The sequence below is a fragment of the Lethenteron reissneri genome, chromosome 6, assembly GCF_015708825.2.
Source record: "Lethenteron reissneri isolate LAM-NWPU_2019-01 chromosome 6, ASM1570882v1, whole genome shotgun sequence".
Classification (NCBI taxonomy): domain Eukaryota; kingdom Metazoa; phylum Chordata; class Hyperoartia; order Petromyzontiformes; family Petromyzontidae; genus Lethenteron; species Lethenteron reissneri.
In genome coordinates this window covers 8,114,763-8,133,579 of record NC_083784.1, presented here as the reverse complement: position 1 = coordinate 8,133,579, position 18,817 = coordinate 8,114,763, and the positions used below count along the sequence as shown (strand labels likewise).

The following is an 18,817-nucleotide window of genomic DNA, read 5'->3' as shown; positions in this document are numbered from 1 at the left end:
TTAAGGCATGAAAGTAAATACATGATCTTAGATCGCGTTTATGGCATGGGGTTCATCTTTGCACCCCCGATTAGCACGGTTGACTACATACGGTGCGAAAGAAGTTCAACATACATACAGAAATGCAAAATGTACCTGCCTGCATTAAATGCATTTCGTTTGATAATTGGTTTTTTACCCTTCTATCTGGCAACAAAACTGACACCTTTTTACAAGGAGTCATGTTTGCATAGACCGCAATACCTGCAGTCATAAATACAAACAAAAAACATAACTCTGATAATGTGCACTGTCCTTGAAGTTGATTGGTCCACACCCGAGACAGCTTTCCTTAGAGCCTAGTCTCACATGGGTTGGACCAGATGACGCCAAAACTTCAAGGACAGTGCACATTATCAGAGTTATGTCTTTTGTTTGTATTTATGACTGCAGGTATTGCGGTCTATGCAAACATGACTCCTTGTAAAAATGTGTCAGTTTTGTTGCCAGATAGAAGGGTAAAAAAACAATTATCATATTTTTACTGGCAAATGAGGTTCCCATAGTGCATTTCGTTTGTTGAAAATAAATTTGATTCCGCCTAAATATACGAATGCTTAATGATTATTATTCCGCTTGTTCACCCAGGAAAGCCTCACCGAATCTCACGACTCTCCTTCTCACTCAGGAGGGTCCTGCCAAGTGTTTGCAGTCGGGGTGGGAGAGGGTAGCGGTGATTGCTGCTGCAGCTCCTCACTATTAAAATTCCTTCCCTTAATTACTACTAACCCTACATAATGCACGGGCATAATACGACTTTGAGACCCCCCCCCCCCCACCTCCTACGCATGCCACAAGTAGTGACTAATCCCATATCTGCATTTTCAATAAATATGCTAAATTCATCTGTTGATATGCAAATTCCTTTGTCAAGGCGCCCTTCCTCCCCTAACTCAGCTTAAATATACGCTGCCAAGCTTGGTGGTGTTCATTCAGATGCTGTCTTTTCGACAGACCTGTTCTTCACCTGAGGACGGCTGCTTGCATTGTGGCCGAAACGTCGTGAGAATTGTATTTTATTATGCTTTATTTTTATTATTTTATTATTTCCCTTCTACGTGACTTTACAGAAAGAACCAAGAAGATGTATATCCCAGTTGAATAATTTGCAAATTTGGACCATGATGCCGGCCACACAATGCCCCTCCCCCCCACCACCACGTGTTGAGATTCACGCGGCGAGATCTTTAACGTCCACTCTGAAGCGGGCGGCGCGTGGCTTCGTCTTCACTTGACGGCGAATACCCACCGGCGCTTATTTTATTCCTCCACGGAATTATCCCTCCCGCAATCTCCGCGATGCCGCGGAGAAGTTTGGTGCGTTTCCCGGAAGGCCCCGAGAATCCGCGCGTTTCCCTGGTTGGTTTTAGCTCGATGTCGTCAATTAACGTGCCGTTTCCAGCCGGCAGCAGCGGCAGCAGCATTTGTCACTGCAGCGCCAACATGGCAAATATTTAATAACCATTTCAACTTGCTACGCCCCGCCACCCGCATCCTCCGTCGGGGGCGCGAGAAACCACAGACAAGCGGGAAGGCAGCGCCAGCATTCGTCCAAGCTCTGCGATCCTCTACATATTAATACACCTTGTCAACCCACACGGTTGAACCCCGTATTCTTGTATAGGGAAATCGAGTTTTCAGGTCGATACGGTGTACAGCCGTTTCAACACGGGCAAAAAAAATGTTTATTTGTTTGTGTTTCTCTCTGGCGATGGGACTTGTAGGATGAACGTTGAGATGTATAATTGGCACTGGGTGACCAATGAGGTCTGAATTGGTCTGTAATAAGGTAGGGGGCACTGATGAGAGATTGACAAGTACTGATTAAGTACGTATGTTGAACTTCTTTCGCACCGGTACGCAGCCAACTGCGCTTTAATCGGAGGTGCGGTTTTATCGGCCAGTTAAATGTCTACAAGTTGTAGGAAACCAGAGAACACGTTCTATGGGTCCCGTGTTCTCTCCAAGTCTGGCTCCCCTCCTTAAAGCCTGAAATCCCAAGTGATGCAATGGGCTGTTGCTGATTTTGTTGTTGTTAAAAGGGAGCTGTTCCACGCATGGAACTTCAACCGCAGTACAACAGGTGGAATCCACATTTGCTGCACCACATTCTCCTGGCAAGTCTCCGATTTTCACGGTTGGCTACGTACGGTGCGAAAGAAGTTCAACACACACGCGAGCCAGGGTATATGGCATCTCCTCGACGCTCACGGGAAGAGAGTTTTGTAGCATTTGTGTTATCCACCAACCCTCGTTGCCTCTACAAGCGCTGGATTACAGACTGCCACGTGCATCGCCACCACCACCACCACCCAGCTACAGACTGCCACGTGCATAGCCACCACCACCACCCAGCTACAGATTGCTACGTGCACAGCCACCACCACCGCCGCCGCCACAGCCGCCCGGCTTGCACCATACAGCCCAAGCGTAATGTTTTGTTTTGCTGCGCTGAGAAATCTTCTCATCATCTCTCTGCTCAATGCTCGCGCATTGTAATATTCACAATCCACCGAGTGGCAACTTTTTGTCATTCTGAGTGGAAAAGTACGACCATTGAAGCTGAAAGCGTTGCGGGGCAGTGCACACTACGGCCACTAAACCAGTTTTCTCCGGTCCCTCCGGGTTTGCCCTCTAAATTTAGAAACGTGCGTATCGAGTATTTGGCTGCTATAAATTTCCACGCGATAAGCCACTACGTTGAGCTATCCTTTGTGGCCCGGTCGGTTCTGAAAAAAAAAATCTATATAACTCAGTGGGGCCTTACCTGGTAAAATAAAAAAAAAGTTTCCATGAGACCTCAATTTAATTCCTGCACAGAACTTCCATATATTCGAGGAACTGTGAAAATGGTAACTCCAAAGTAGCCGTGTGCAGTGGCACACGCTTGTGATGCAGCGTTTGGAGGGAAGGGTTGGTGGACGACCCAGATGATTAAACTGGTAGGAGCCTCCTGGTTACACCAGCCCACATGGGATTATTGTGTCCGTCCGGCCGTCGTGGATCCAAAAATGGGAGGGGTGGAGCTGGGTGAAGAGGGGAGGGGCTGGGTGGGGAGGGTGGGGAGGGTGGGGCTGGGTGGGGAGGGGTTGGGTGGAGAGGGGCTGGGTGGGGAGGGGCTGGGTGGGGAGGGGTGGGGCTGGGTGGGGGGTGGGAGGGGTGGGAGGGGTGGGGCTGGGTGGGGGGTGGGAGGGGTGGAGCTGGGTGGGGAGGGGCTGGTCACCCCGTGGTGCCCTTATAAAACTCAACGTTTAACCTACTCACGCCGGCTTGTGCCCGCCCTCACAGTCGGCCATATTTGCGAAATACACCACGCCGCCGTTGACCCTGACCATTGACCGAGCAACCCAACGTTCCTACCAGCTCCCTCCGCAGGAATGTGTTTTTCGCAGTAGGGGGTGATGTTGCTTCGTGTAATCCCAATAAGGTAAACTGCAGGTAATTATGATAAACCATATAAAAACATTGTCTCGCAGAAGACGTGTTTTTTAACCTGGTTGTTCAGAATCGCCCAGAGGAGAGAGGATCACAGGAGACATCTCTGCCCAATGTAAAGCAGAGCGTCATCATCGTCGTCGTCTGGAAGGTGAATATTCACGCTACCATATTCTCACAAATTAGAAAACACGACCCCCCCCCCCCCCACACGGCACGTAAACTATACCGAGCACGCGGAAGGTAACGCCATAAACCTGCGTCTTTTAGAGCCTGAATATAATTAATTTATATTTGTTATCGTAAACGCCTGCAAATAAATTAATAAATGTCACCACTTTGGGGGGGAGGAGGTATGCCCCCCACGTGCCTCCCCCCCCCGCAAACTCCACCCATGCATGGAACAGCTTTTTTGAAATCAGCAACAGTCTCTGTGCACCACTTGGGTTTACAGGCTTCAAGGAGGGGAGTCAGTCTTTAAAAGAACCCGAGACCCATTCCTGAACAACTCATGTATAGCCCCCCCTCACGTCACCGAGACTGATGGGCCCAGTGTCATCACCAGGACGTGCAAACACGTGGCGCGGCAGCTCCTAGGCCTACCACGTGTTTAGGGGCCGTCCATAAATGGCGTCACGCACCTGGAGGGGGTCAGACATTTGTGACGATGTGTGACGAGGGGGGGGGGGGGTTGAGAAATGTGACGTCACATCAAAATGCGCAACTTTAAATAAATATAGACAACACGTTCTACTTAATTAAATATACTTTTTATTAAATGTTTTCTCCTACAACATCAGAGCGCAGCGCCACATTAAATAGGCACTACAATGACAATAGTTTAAAGCGAGTTGAAGCATGTTTTATTTGGGGGGGGGGGGGGGCATAGCTTTGTGACGTCATACTTGAGGGGGGGTCTGACTTTTTGTGACGCCGTGTGACGAAGGGAGGGGGGGGGTCAAAAATCGTCCAAAATCGCGTGACGTCATTTATGGACGGCCCTTAGCCACTACCCCCTCCACCCATTCTCTTGAACAGCCCCTTCCCGGCATGTTGTTCATCTCATCCAGTCCAATAACATGTCAACGATGAGCTCTGTCAATGAGAAGGCGCACCACGATCCACCACCCGTAACGCCGGACCGTCTGTTTGTTGCAGGAATGGACCGTACGTCGAAAATGTGATTAAGGAAACATGTAAATAAATACTCGCACTTTTTGCAAAATAACCCCACACTTTTGGGTGCGTTTCACTTTCTCGAGTGATTTATAAGCCGGACAATACGGTTACACATCTCGAAACGGGCTCTGGTTGCAGGTATTGGTAAATGTGTTGCGTTTAGCACGTCAGCTTGCGCTCATTACACACTAAGTGCTTGCCACAAATGAACCACGATACCTTGCTGATCCCACTAACGAGCATAAACCATCGTCACGTAAACTCCTGGTCATCCTCGCAGCAGCACCGGCTTTTGGCTGGCCATCGAACAAAGACGGTCACCGCATCGCGCGTTCAGACGCGCTTCTGCAGCCGTCTGGAACGCTCTTCCGAAAGTCACTGGAGCTATGCACTTTCAAATCTAGATTGAAAACTCATTTCTTTAACACTGCTTAAAGTGTCCAATTTGTTGTGCTTACCCCGCACCTCCGATTAGCATGGTTGACTACGTACGGTGTGAATGAAGTTTAATATGCATGCATGCATGGTGATGGTTCTGCTTCACCGTCACGACCGTGCTCCTGTAACGGTCCTCCATAACGCTCCCAACGACATCAGCTGACGTCAATCCCTGCACCGACTTCACCGGGAGTAGCCCCGAGGCTGGAGATGAGGACACATCGTCCTGGGTGTGACAATGTGATTGGCGGTTGGGAACGAGGCAACAGGGAATGAGAGGGGAGGTAACAGTGAGAGGGGACTGCGGGGATAAAAGGGCACAGCGGAGAAGGGATGAGAGGAGGAGAGAGCCGTGGGTGAACGAGAAAGCTGTGGATGTAGAAGCTGCTCGTGTTAAGGTAGAGAGCCATAGGTGAAGGAGAGAGCTGTGGATGAAGGGGGGAGCTGTGTGTATGTTACGGAGAGAGCCGTGGGTGAAGGAGATAGCTGTGGATGGAGGGAGCTGTGTGTATGTTACGGAGAGAGCCGTGGGTGAATGATAGAGCTGTGGATGAAGAAGCTGTGTGTGTTACGGAGAGAGCCGTGGGTGAAGGAGAGAGCTGTGGATGAAGGAGGGAGCTGCGTATGTTAATGCAGAGAGCCATGGGTGAAGGAGAGAGCTGTGGATGAATAAGGGAGCTGTGGATGAATTAGAGAGCTGTGAATGTGTTGCAGAGGTGGAGTAAATGAACTGGAACCGTAGCCTGTCTCAGCGTGTTGGTGGGGAGAGTGTCCACTCCACTCCGATGCTCGCAGATTTCCAGGTTAACACGACTTCAACAAGAATTGAACCATCCACCCCGGTGTTCAGTGATAAAATAGTTCAAAATATTAACAGACGTATCAGGTGATTCACGAGGATGTTAGTGTTTTTTTAATGACCGGTTTTGGGACCAGGAGGCATCTGACTCTGTACAGCGATGACGGTCATTGAATTAAAAACAGGAAATACACTTTTGGGATTATGGGTAGTTATTTTGGAAAGCGGTGAAAAAACAATTAATCTTTCCCATCTCAAACATGACCAGACAGATGAGTTTTCTATTATCCCTCATACATCAGGGATAATATTAAAGCGTCATTGCTGTACTTAATTTAGTTTTCCTTTATCATCTGGGTGACCCAGGTCAGTCCAGCAAATGTGTCGAGTTCTCGCCTGGCAAAAACATTGTTCCAACGAAACGTGAATAACACGATTGGATGGGACCAACGATCCGACAATTATTTTTGAAGATCAGCAACAAATTAAGAAGTCGAGGAAGGTGCAGGAGACACACGCACTTAAGAGTTATTTGGCTGCCATAGAATTTCCACATGATGATAAGCCACTTCATTGAGCTATCATTTGTGATGGGCCGATCGCTTCTATAAAAGAGCTATACCGAACAGCTCAGCGGTGGGCCTTACCCGGTAGAATAAAAAAATTGTTTTAAATAGTTTTATAGCTAACGTGGCAACGTTGTACAAAAACAAAACGGGGCGTTATTTCTTCTCAACGCCGAACACTATCGTGAAGGCTTCCCCGCAGCCGTGTCCCTCCAGGAAGCGGCGCAGCTGTCCCAGGTCCATGTGCGTGCCGTGCACGTCGAACGCCTCCTCTCGGAACGGCGGCTCGAAGCGAGGGAGCGGCGGCGACTCTCCCGTGCCCTCGGCGGCAATCGGGGGGAAGTCCTCGCGGTGCCGTATGCCGATCTTCTGCCACTGCAGGCGACGGACCCTGCCGCAGAAAGGAAACGCGCCGACGCGTCAGAGCCGATATAGTGCAAGCTTCCTCTCGCCCGAGTTGAAACCAAATTTTCAACCGCCGCTTTAGTGGTCTCGGGTCACCAATGAATGCACAGAAGCAAAACAGGATCGAGAGAACAAGCACCACTTTGTGGATTTTATAGATTCACTCGACCCCGGCGTAGGAACGTGGAATTTCCATCACTGGTTCTAGATTTGAAGCTTTCGTGACTGCAAGGATTCATACTCTTAGGTTTTTTCGGTAAAGTCACTTGATACAGCAATCGTGCTGTGACGGTTCCACCTGAAGACGGAAGCTTGTGTTGCCTCCGAAACGTCGTGATTTTTATTTTACTTTTGTTAATTTTAATTTTATTTTTTACCTACGTGACTTTCCATCACTGGCTCGGGGATTTAAGCAGGCGGCTCCACAAGCCGTGGTCGTGTTAAACCAGGAATCTACGCGTGGGAGCTTTCCGTAACTTTCCCCGCGCATCTCCCATGCGGGAAACGCCGCCGCTTCGCTGGCCCCGGTGACCCCAAGCCGCTGGCGTGGGGCAGAGGTCGCAACCGGGTACCCGATACCCGTACCCTACCCAATACCCGGCTACTCGTACCCGGCCGGGTACGGGTACCTGTTTGCGACCCTGGTGCGGCCGGGTACGGGTATGGGTAGGCCGTGAGTCACTGGTGAGTAACCGTTTGTCACTCATTTCGGGTAGGGTATGGGTACGGGTAGGGAACGGATACCCGTACTTGGCCGGGTATGGGTACGGGTACCCATTTGCGACCCTGGTGCGGCCGGGTACGGGTAAGGAATCAAAACCCGTTTGCGACCTCTGGCGTGGGGGTCGCGTTACCGAGCCCAGTACTCGTCGCAGGCCGTCGCTGGGCCCTCCGCGCACACGAGCCCCGGCTTTCCCGGCATGAGGAAACCCGTGAGGTCCAGGTCCCGCGCCCAGGACACCAGGTCCCGTCGCTTGTCCTTGTTGTAGATGTGGTGGCTGTAGATCCACAGGCGTGAGAAGGCAGCCCGGGGCCGGGGACTCTGTCCGCCTGTTGGGAGACGGGCAAGCGCTCTGTCAGCGTCAACCGATGGTTGCCAATGAGGGCGAAGGCACGGGGGGCAGCTGCAACGCTGCTCTAAGTGCTGTGAAATTGAAAGCCGCAGTAAAAAAAAAAATGCTTGAATGTTTAGGTTTTTAACACCGATCGTATTCCCCCATTTGCTAAGCGTTTAGCGAGGAGGAAAATACCATGAGGGAATTAAACATCCCGCGGCAGAGTCCCGTGCCTTTGTTGGGGAACAGCTGCAGAGGCGGTCACCGCATCTCGGCAGCCTCGGATACCGTAACCAAAAGTGTGAACTCCACGTGCTGCGGACAGTTGCTCGCGACGAGTCAAACGACCCGAACGTTCAACCTTCCTGGCCGAGAACGACAAAAACGCATTCGGTCACTGGCGACTCGGCCGAAATGCTAACCCGAGTCTTTTTTGGGTTAGATCGCGTAAATATATAAATGTGTCGTTAAACCCCGTCACCCCACACATTTTGCAAGAGCATCTATGCCTCTATATAAGGAACGAAACAGTAAGACTTCTCCACAAATCTGGCTGTCCCCCGATGAAGCTAGTTGAAATTACTGGCGAAACGTCGTACTCGGTTTGTAAATGTTGTGGCTTGGCTCGGTTAGTGCTGTACTAGTAACGAATCGGCACGTTCTGTTTACGTGACAACCCTTACCAGTTGGCTGTGTCGGGCGGTGGCAGGTTTAAACGACACATTTATATATTTACGCGATCTAACCCAAAAAAACCTATCAAAGGCTTCCTACCTACAGGGCACTGAAGCTGGTGCTGAGTGTGTGGGCCTGGCACGGACGGGGGGGGGGGGGCGGAGGGTGCACTGCCGTGCCTCAATCCAAAAGGCTCCTACCCGGCACCGGAGCTAGCGCTGAGTGTGTGGGCCTGGCACGGATGGGTGGGGGGAGGGCGGGGGCAGAGGGGGGCTGCCGTGCCTCAATCTAAAAGGCTTCGTACCCGGCACCGGAGCTGGCGCTGCGGGGGCGGCGTGGAGCGGGGGGGCGTTATCGGCGAGCCAGTCCAGCGCCGCCAGCACGCGCAGCGAGCCCGCGGCGTGCTCCCGCAGGAACGCCTGCAGCTCGCCGTTGAGCCTCCCCTGCTCGGCGCGTCCCATCGAGGAGTCGGCTCTGGAGAATGAAAAAGAGGGGACGCCGGCATTTTCCCTGGAGCGTCATTCAGGGGCCGAAGCCAAGCCCCCTAATTCTTAGTTGTTGACGACTGTAGCTACTTTCTAGTCTTTCGCGCTGACGTTCGCACCCCCCCTTACACCACTTGAGGTCGAGCATGTGGTCGAAGTAGGGCGCAATGTTCCGAGTGGAGGTCACATCGGGGTCGCAGTGTGGTTGGTCAGGATGTGGGTAACACCCATGTCCTCTTAGGTACAAGGGAGAAATGTTTCGTGACCGAACTTTAAATCCCCTCTTGCCATAGTGCGTGGCACAAACTACAATGGTACTGGCCATGACATATATATATATAAACAGGCACTCCCCGCCTTTATGACATCACAATGCGTTCCTGGCAAATCCGTCGTAAATCGGATCATCGTAAATGGGACCCCATTTTCCCACGGACAGTCCAAACCGTAGAAACATCGCTTGTATTTTTTTCCCTTTTTGTTTGCCAAATTTAACAGGGTTGAAGAGGTAAAACAAATCCACAAAAGCACTCGAGATTGACAAAAGCTCCACACCGAGTCACATCGGAAACCAGACTGCTCGGGGTCACGTCGGTTTCTGCGTCGCCGATCGTTCCACGGCGGTGGCATTATATAAATGTCGTAAAATGTGGACCGTCATAAATCAGATGCCACCTGTAAATGTACGCAGCCAACCGATTACCACGTATGGTGCAAAAGAAGTTCAGCATGCACACACTACATGCAACATGGCTGTTAGTGAGCGCCTAGTAAGGCCAGGGGGATGTGCGTGTGAGGGAGCGCCTTTGTCTCGTCCGTACTGGTGATGTTGGCATGCACCTCGGGAAAATCCACGCTGAGATCAGAAATGGAATCGCGCTGGTAGAGCTGCATGCACGGCCAGAGATGCATCAACGATTCCCAGGATTACTGTGTAGTACGTTGACTCAACACCACCTCCACCACCACCACCACACAAAGAGAAAGATCCCCTGTTTCGCCTGACCAAACTGTAAATGCTGTTAGGGAGCACCTATGAATGCCGGGATGGAACATGAGGGATGGGTGGCTAATACCATGCCTGGCCGCTTTTGTCTCCCCAGTGGCGATAGTTATGCATCACACAATGTAATCATTTGAGGCTGAGTCTACCTAGGAGAGGCCCAGGACCGGTAAAAAAAAAATCGTCACTGATGTTGGCCTTGAGCGAGAATCGAAATCGGGTCGCAGCACAGGACGCTTGCCAATACACTACCGCTCCCCAAAGACAAAGACCCCCGTATAGCCTTAACAGACTGCTGGGGCAAGTGCTGTTAGCAAACACCCGTGAAGGCCGGCAAGCTACACGAGGAGGTGGGTGGCCAACACCACACCCAGCCGTCTTTGTCTCCCCAGTGGCGATGTTTTACACAGCGCACCGGGTACTCATGTAAAGCTGTGTCGACCTAGAGGAGGCCCAGCACCAGCTCAGATAATCGTGACTGGTGTTGCCCCCTGAGCGGGGAATCGAACTTGGGTCGCTGGGTTCATAGCGCAGCGTAGCGCTAACCGTTGCATTACCGCTCCCCACACATTTCTACAAAAGTCACACACCCCGCTAATAACGCCTACTTCCATATTCATCATATCTTACGCAACAGAACACAGCCCACAATTTAATGCTGAACTGTGGTGACGTTCCTATGGCACCTGCGCCGAGCATGATGCAAATACTATACCCGGTACGACCGTACGCACACATGCATTGGCACACACGCACACCACACACGCTCGCACGCATCATCGCTCACCTGACGTATATCTCGGGGGGTTGAGTGGGGTAATGATGAGGGAAATGGCACACAGCGTCCAGGCCTGCCTGTCACAACGCACGTGCAGCACACGGAGACGGTCAGGCAGGGGCTCGTTAGCCGTCGGCGCAATTGCGGAACCAAAAGCGGCAAAAAGTTGACACGGTGGCGACGATGTTGAACGTGACGACGACGATGACGACGACGACTCAGGCCAGGATTTGAACACGGTTGGTCGAGAATCTTTTCAACCGCATGCCGTACATCCTGCGACTCGGAGTTTATAACCGAAAGGGGTGGGTTAGTGCAGGGGGGTAAGGGCAAAACATTTTCTGGATATGTTCCCCGTTATGGTGGATTGAGCTGTTGCTTTGGAGACCGGGAGATCGTGGATCGATGTCCGGGTGGCCGGGTTGCTGTTGGCGTGAGTCGTGATCGCTCGCTTGACGGAGCGGCCCACCGTGAAGGCTGTTGCCATTTTCCACTCCTGGGGTCCCCAGTGGGTCAGCACCGCCACTGTTGGATTGACCAACCCAGCCTTTGCTGATGTACCAATAATATCGCCACTACTACAGTATTTAGTCATTTGTGAGGGATACATTACGGAGATGCTCGTGAACAGCAACTTATATTGGCTCTCCGTTAAAAAACAAGATCGCCCGCTAAAACTTATTTTTCATGTATAACCTTAAATAAACACATAAATAAGCTATTAAATACATGAAACCTATCACTCTTTATTTTACCTCTCATCACTTCATCTCATCACTTTCCCGCATCGAATTCTCTCTCATCACCGTATCCCATCACTTTCTCTCTCTCTCGCTCTCTCTACTCGACATAGCCGTGTAGAGAGTCCCAGATGCGATTCGCCGAGGGCCAACATCACGGGGAGCAAGCTCGTGAAGAACGAGCGCACGTCCGTAACGTCAGGCCGGAGCCTGACGACGGCGTTGAGCCTCACGATGGTCGGGTGTCGCACGGAGAAGCCGACGTATCCCCGCGGGGGCGGCTCGTCGCGATGCTGGACCCAGCGCGCCAGCTCGGCCGGAGGCCCCGGGTCGAGGATCGTCATCTCGCCGGCGTGCGGGAACATGCTCGCCAGCATCTCCAGCTCGGACAGCTGCAGCTCGGCCTCCTCCAGCGTCGACATCGGCAAAGGCACTAAGGGCGCGAGGGAAAACGTCGGTCGGGGTTGTAAAGCGTCTCGATGTGCAACAGAGTATTATTACGTCGGGCGCATTTGACGAACATTATGAATTTCGATTTAAAGCTTTCGTGACTGCAGGGATTCATCTTCTTGGTTCTTTCGGTAAAGTCACGTAGGATGGAAATAATAAAATAATAAAAATAAAACATAATAAAATAATTCTCACGACGTTTCGGCCACAACGCAAGCAGCCGTCCTCAGGTGAAGAACAGGTCTGTCGAGAAGACACCTGAGGACGGCTGCTTGCGTTGTGGCCGAAGCGTCGTGACAATTATTTAATTATGTTTTCTTTTTATTATTTCCATTCTACGTGACTTTATCGAAAGAACCAAGAAGATGAACATTATGAAATCGTGTATCCGAGCCAACGGACGTGTGCTTCAGGATACACTAACCCTCTGAACCCTCCGTCCTACAGCAGCCTCTGTTGGAAGCCACCTTGGCCCTTTGGACCCGTTTTTGAACCTCGAGTCTCGGGTCTCCGTTGAATCTCCATCGCGCCCTTTCAGATGCGCTTCTGCGGCCGTCTGGAACGCTCTCCCCCTTCCGATAGTAGGAAGCCACTGGAGCTATACACTGTTATATCATCCCGATTTAAAACTAATGTTTTTTTAGAACTGCTTGTTGTGTTTAGTTTGTTGTCCTTCCCCCCGCACCTCCGCTTAGCACGGTTGGCTACGTACGGTGCGAAGGAAGTTCAGCACACATGCATATTCAGGAATGAAATTGGTATGGATGACAAGAATTTCCGTGAGAAGTGAAATTATCTGTTGAACTAATTCTCCGTAAATAGTTTGACACATAGGCTTTCGCGACCAATATCATCCATAATACGGGTTTTTTTGGGTTAGATCTCGTAAATATAAATGTGTCGTTAAACCCGCCACCACCTGACACAGCCAACTAGTAAGGTTTGTCACGCAAACAGAACGTGGCCAATTCGTCACTAGTACAGCACACCGGTGTGTTGGAGAGCAAATTCACAACATTGTAAATGACAAACCTTACTAATTGCCATACTCTTAGGTTTTTTTCGGTAAAGTCATGTAGGTAAAAATAAATAAAAATGAAAATAGAAATAAAGTTATTTTATTTTATTTCTATTATTTTATTTCTATTATAATTTTTATCATTTTTATCATTTATTTTTATTTTTACCTACGTGACTTTACCAAAAAAACCTAAGAGTATGAATCCTTGCAGTCACGAAAGCTTCAAATCTAGAACTTACTAATTGCCTATGTCGGGTAGTGGCGGGTTTAACGACACATTTATATTTACGCGATCTAACCCCAAAAAAACCTCTATTATATCTCTGTAAATAATTATACAGGAGCGTCATCATACAGACACGGCTCACGTTCGCAAACCGCTGTGGCACTAGCCTTTGTACATCACAACAAATTTGATTTATAATGTGGGCATCTGAAAATCCAGCTCCCAAATTCAGCCCGAAGATAGCTGTTGCATGTCCTTCACTGATGATGTGTGGTGTGTCACTGCGTCACATCGTGTGCCAGTGATGCTGTCACTACGGTACCGTAGTGTCAGAGTCAGTGTCAAATGTGTCGCTCTGTGTACAACTGCCGTCGTCACAATATCGCTCTGTACGGCAGCGACAACGCATCTGTGGTTGTCACTGCATGCCAAGGGGTCACCATGTAGCTCTCACCGTCACCGTGTAACTGCATTGCAGAGACGCGCTGCGTTACTACACGAGACTGTATCTGTCACGGTGTGGGTTGCTGTCAATCTGTGTCGAGATTGAAGACTCGTCTCTTCAGACCGGCTTTTCGTGTCGGAGTTTGTAGACTTTCCTCTCCACCTCCGATCAGCATGGTTGGCTACGTACGGTGCGGAAGAAGTTCAACATACAACCACATACATCTGTCAGTGTCCACTGTGCCACTATATGGCAGTGTCTATATGACTCTGTCTCTCACTGTACCACTATATGGCAGTGTCTATATGACTCTGTCTCTCACTGTGTCACTGTATGGCAGTGTCTATATGACTCTCTCACCATAAATGACGTCACGCGATTTTGGACGATTTTGGACCCCCCCCCCCCGTCACAAAAAGTCAGACCCCCACCTCAAATATGACGTCACAAAGCTCTGCCCCCCCCCCCCCCCCCCAAAAAAAAAACGTGCTTCAAATCGCTTTAAACTATTGTCATTGTAGTGCGTATTTAATGTGCCGCTGCACTCTGATGTTGTAGGAGAAAACATTTATTAAAAGTCTATTTAATTAAGTAGAACGTGTTGTCTAGATTTATTTAAAGTTGCGCATTTTGATGTGACGTCACATTTCTCAACCCCCCCCCCCCTAAGTGCGTGACGTCATTTATGGACGGCCCCTAATACCCAAGTTCGATTCCCGATCAAATGTTTGATCTCGCTCCTGGCTGCGTATTCCTCATCCACGAGGTCGACTCAGACTTGGGGTGTTGGTGCGTTTAAAGCATCAGCACCGAGAGAGACAAAGGCGGTCGGGTGTGGTGCTGGCCTTAATCTGCGCTAATTGCGAACCACACTCGCCCCAGCAGCCTGTTAACATCCATACGGGGAGCACGTGTGTGTGTGTTGGTACCGTGTGCTCTGGCTTAGGAGACGCGCCCTCAAACGCGTTCCTGCTTTGTCCAATCAAGTTCCTACAGATGTCTGAACGTGCCGGATTGCAGGCGGGCAGGGCAATCTCCACCTCTTTGCAAATCTGCCCCTCCGCGAGATATACTGCGTGATTATCCGCTGCGACCCAACGTGATCGTGTCGTGTAAACCGGATTTCTAAGTATTCTTTGGGTCTTACGGTAGGTAAAGTCACGTAGATAGGTAAGAAAAAATAGAGTAAACAAAAAAACTACGACGTTTCGATCGCAAACACAAGCGACCGTTATTAGGTGGATAAAAAGAAAGAGGGGGGAAGCCACTCAAGGCAAGCTGTTCTTAAGCTATCGAAAGACCCAATGAATATGAATTATTGCAGTCACGAAAGCTTTAAGTCAAGATTTAGAGTCGGGTTCTTGTAGTCTGGAGAATACGGTAACGGAGTGAGCACGTGGCGTCCACTGCTTGCAAGGCGGAACTCGCGCTGATTGGCTAACGCCGCTGCGTTAGCTCCCTTACAAACATGGCGAAAGTGAAAAAATGATATGACGTCATCGTACATAGACAAATACAACGCCTATACCCCTTACAAAGATGGCTGAAGAGGAAAATTATATGACGTCATCGCACATAGACAAATACAACGCCTATACCCCTTACAAAGATGGCTGAAGAGGAAAATTATATGACGTCATCGCACATAGACAAATACAACGCCTATACCCCTTACAAAGATGGCTGAAGAGAAAAGTATATGACGTCATCGTACATTAGCAACTACAACGCCAACACCCCTTACAAAGATGGCTGAAGAGAACATTTATGACGTCATCGTACATAGACAACAACGCTCATACCCCTCACAAATATGGCTGAAGGGAGAACAAAAAGTCTATGGCCTGGTCGTAGATAGACATCTACAACGCCTATAACCCTTTCGAAGATCGCCGAAGATAGAAAAAAAGTTATGACGTAATTATACATAGACAACACCTTATACCCCCTTACAAAGATGGCTGAAAGAACACCGGTGTTGTGACGTCACCGTATATTGACACCATTCACGCCCCTCTTTAAAGCGTTGGTTTGCACGACCGATATCCATAATATAGAGGCTGGTTGTTTGTGGTTAGATCGCGTAAATATGTTTCGTTAACCCACCACCACCAATTAGCAAGATTTATCACATAAACAAAACGTACGAATTAGTTACTACTTCAGCACACCGTTGTGTTGGAGACATTAACTCTCCGACTACAACGTTTCTCTGGTGCTTTGGGGCCGTCCTTTAATGACGTCACGCGATTTTGGACGATTTTTGACCCCCCCCCCCTCGTCACACGGCGTCACAAAAAGTCAGACCCCCCCCCTCAAATATGACGTCACAAAGCTCTGCCCCCCCCAAATAAAACATGCTTCAAATCGCTTTAAACTATTGTCATTGTAGTGTGTATTTAATGTAGCGCTGCACTCTGATGTTGTAGGAGAAAACATTTACTAAAAAGTCTATTTAATTAAGTGGAACGTGTTGTCAATATTTATTTAAAGTTGCGCATTTTGATGTGACGTCACATTTCCCACCCCCCCCCCTCTCGTCACACATCGTCACAAATGTCTGCCCCCCCCCCCCTAGGTGTGTGACGTCATTTATGGACGACCTCTTTACAACAACCAGCTGCATCAGGCGATTTCCCAGAATTGTGACTAAGACTTCCCGACTCCGTTCAGAGTTTTCCTTGTTTCGACCACACACGGATGCAATTGTGCACTTCCCCGAAGGCCTTGTGATTTCATGGGAAGTGTAAACAAGTATAACCCGTAAAAACAAAGTTTTTCACTATAAATCCTTTATATGCGTGGCGGCTAGAGTCCTCTCGTCCTCTGGCTTGAGATGGCTGCCACATATGGGTCAGATGATTGTCTGCCACCATTAAGCAATTGGTAATTAAATATTTAATTAGTTTTCCCTAAACAGTGTAAAATTTTGGAAAAAAATTTTCACGAACATTAATTGTCACGCACAACGAGTCTGTGTGCAAAATGTCAGCTCGATTGGATCACGGGAAGTGGGTTAAAAAACGACCGAAAGATTTGCACGATCGTAAGCAAGCAAGCAAGCACACAAGCAAGCAAGCGAACTTAATATAAAGGATTTTTAAAAAGTCCACTTAAAATGGAAATAATAAAATAATATAAATATAAAACAATAAAAATTATCACGACGTTTCGACTGCAACACAAGCAATCATCATCAGGTGATCATCACCTGATGATGATTGCTGATGATGATTGCTTGTGTTGCAGTCGAAACGTCGTGAGAATTTGTATTGTTTTATATTCATACTAGCTGTACTACCCGGCTTCGCCCGGGACTTGTATCCACCACGGCCGGCCGCCTTTGTCTCCCCAGTGGCGATGTTAATACGCCACACCAGTTACTCGTTTGAGGCTGAGTCGACCTATGGGAGGTTCAAATAATCTTGACCGGTGGTGGCCATGAGCGGGAATCGAACTCGGTTCGCCGGGTTGGTAGCGCAGCGTAGCGTTAACCACTACACCCACCGCTCCTCACACACACAGACGCACAGACACACACACAGACACACACGCAGACACACACAGACAGACACACAGACACACAGACAGCACGCTAACCACTACACTACCGCTCCCCACACACCACACACGCACACACACAGACACACACACACAGACACACAGACAGACACACACACACAGACACACAGACAGCACGCTAACCACTACACTACCGCTCCCCACACACCACACACGCACACACACAGACACACACACAGACAGACACACACAGACACACACACACAGGCAGCACGCTAAGCACTACACTACCGTTCCCCCTACACACCACACACGCACACACACAGACACGCACACAGACACACACACACAGACACACAGACACAGGCAGCACGCTAAGCACTACACTACCGTTCCCCCTACACAACACACGCGCGCACGTCCATAGGTACACATACACGCGCTTGCTGCAGACACACACATACACACACATACATACACGCACATACACACAAACACATACACACACATACACACACATGCATACACACAGACATACACATACATACAAACACACACATACATACACACATACACAATACACACACACATACATACAGACACACACATACATACACACAAACACATACAGACACATACATACACACATACATACAGACACACAGACATACACATAAACACATACACACATAGTCATGACCCGGCTTTGCCCGGGACTTGTATCCACCACGCCCGGCCGCCTTTGTCTCCCCAGTGGCGATGTTAATACGCCACACCAGTTACTCGTTTTGAGGCTGAGTCCCTCCCTCGCCACTCTCCCTCCCTCGCCACTCTGCCTCCCTCGCCACTCTGTAGAGGACGTGAAATTTGTATGAATTTACCTCAGAGTGGCGTGTTGGGTGTCGAGGCCTAGCACCGTGCAGAGCCTCACGCCTTGCCTGATTTTCCCACCCGGCGAACGCTGGGTACGGGTGCCGGTCCCCCCCCCCCCCCCCCGCGCTATTAAAAATGGCGTCCACCCCGCGGAGAAAAGTTGCTACTCGTTGCCAGGGGCAACCGCCGTCCAATGAAAGCGGCGAAGGCGTCGTTAGCTGTTGCCAGGGGCAACCGCCGTCCAATGAAAGTGCGTATGGTCCGAAATCCACACACACATACACAGACAGACAGACATGCACGATTTTATATACATAGATTATTTTATTATTTCCTTTCTACGTGACTTTACCGAAATAACCAAGAATATGAATCCCTGCAGTCACGAAAGCTTTAAATAAAATTTTTAAAAGTCCACTTAATTTAGTTTCAATACGCAGAGATAGATCGACAGATACGTGACGTCATTGTCTCTTTGTTTACCAACATGACCGACGCAGTCGCGGTATGACGTCATTGTCTCTTTGTTTACCAACATGACCGACGCAGTCGCAATATGACGTCACGTCTCTGATCAAACCGCACAAAGATGGGCGGGGCGAGGCGGGGTGCTCGTCGTCGCCCCCAACCAATGAGCGCCGCGCTTCGTGCCCTACCCCCCCCACTCCTGCGAACGTTTGATT

The 18,817-nt window shown here is 49.6% G+C and overlaps 1 protein-coding gene across 5 annotated transcripts; it reads right to left on the bottom strand.

Moving 5' to 3' along the window:
* Nucleotides 1-4,389: 4,389 nt before the first annotated feature.
* Nucleotides 4,390-18,247, bottom strand: RWDD2B (RWD domain containing 2B). Of its 5 annotated transcripts, none has more exons than XM_061571472.1 (7): nucleotides 18,143-18,244; nucleotides 13,749-13,920; nucleotides 11,831-12,030; nucleotides 10,867-10,934; nucleotides 8,896-9,065; nucleotides 7,716-7,911; nucleotides 4,390-6,847 (listed from the first exon to the last, which is right to left on the bottom strand). In XM_061571472.1, exons 2-7 carry the CDS (start codon nucleotides 13,765-13,767, stop codon nucleotides 6,613-6,615), a joined length of 888 nt encoding a protein of 295 aa, XP_061427456.1. In that variant the 5' UTR covers nucleotides 13,768-13,920; nucleotides 18,143-18,244; the 3' UTR covers nucleotides 4,390-6,612. The 5 variants fall into 5 exon arrangements, with proteins under 5 accessions (XP_061427456.1, XP_061427445.1, XP_061427465.1 ...); XM_061571461.1 differs by lacking the exon at nucleotides 18,143-18,244 and adding an exon at nucleotides 14,669-15,112; XM_061571481.1 differs by lacking the exon at nucleotides 18,143-18,244 and adding an exon at nucleotides 14,669-15,112 and having other exon boundaries at nucleotides 10,867-10,930.
* Nucleotides 18,248-18,817: the final 570 nt, after the last annotated feature.

What these genes read in the sequence shown, in the direction of transcription:
- RWDD2B (XM_061571472.1), bottom strand. An exon ending in CCCCCCGAGATATACGTCAG is followed by an intron (nt 9,066 to 10,866) that starts GTGAGCGATGAT and finishes TTCATTCTCCAG; the next exon opens with AGCCGACTCCTCGATGGGAC. An exon ending in TGCGACGAGTACTGGGCTCG is followed by an intron (nt 6,848 to 7,715) that starts GTAACGCGACCC and finishes TTTCTGCGGCAG; the next exon opens with GGTCCGTCGCCTGCAGTGGC.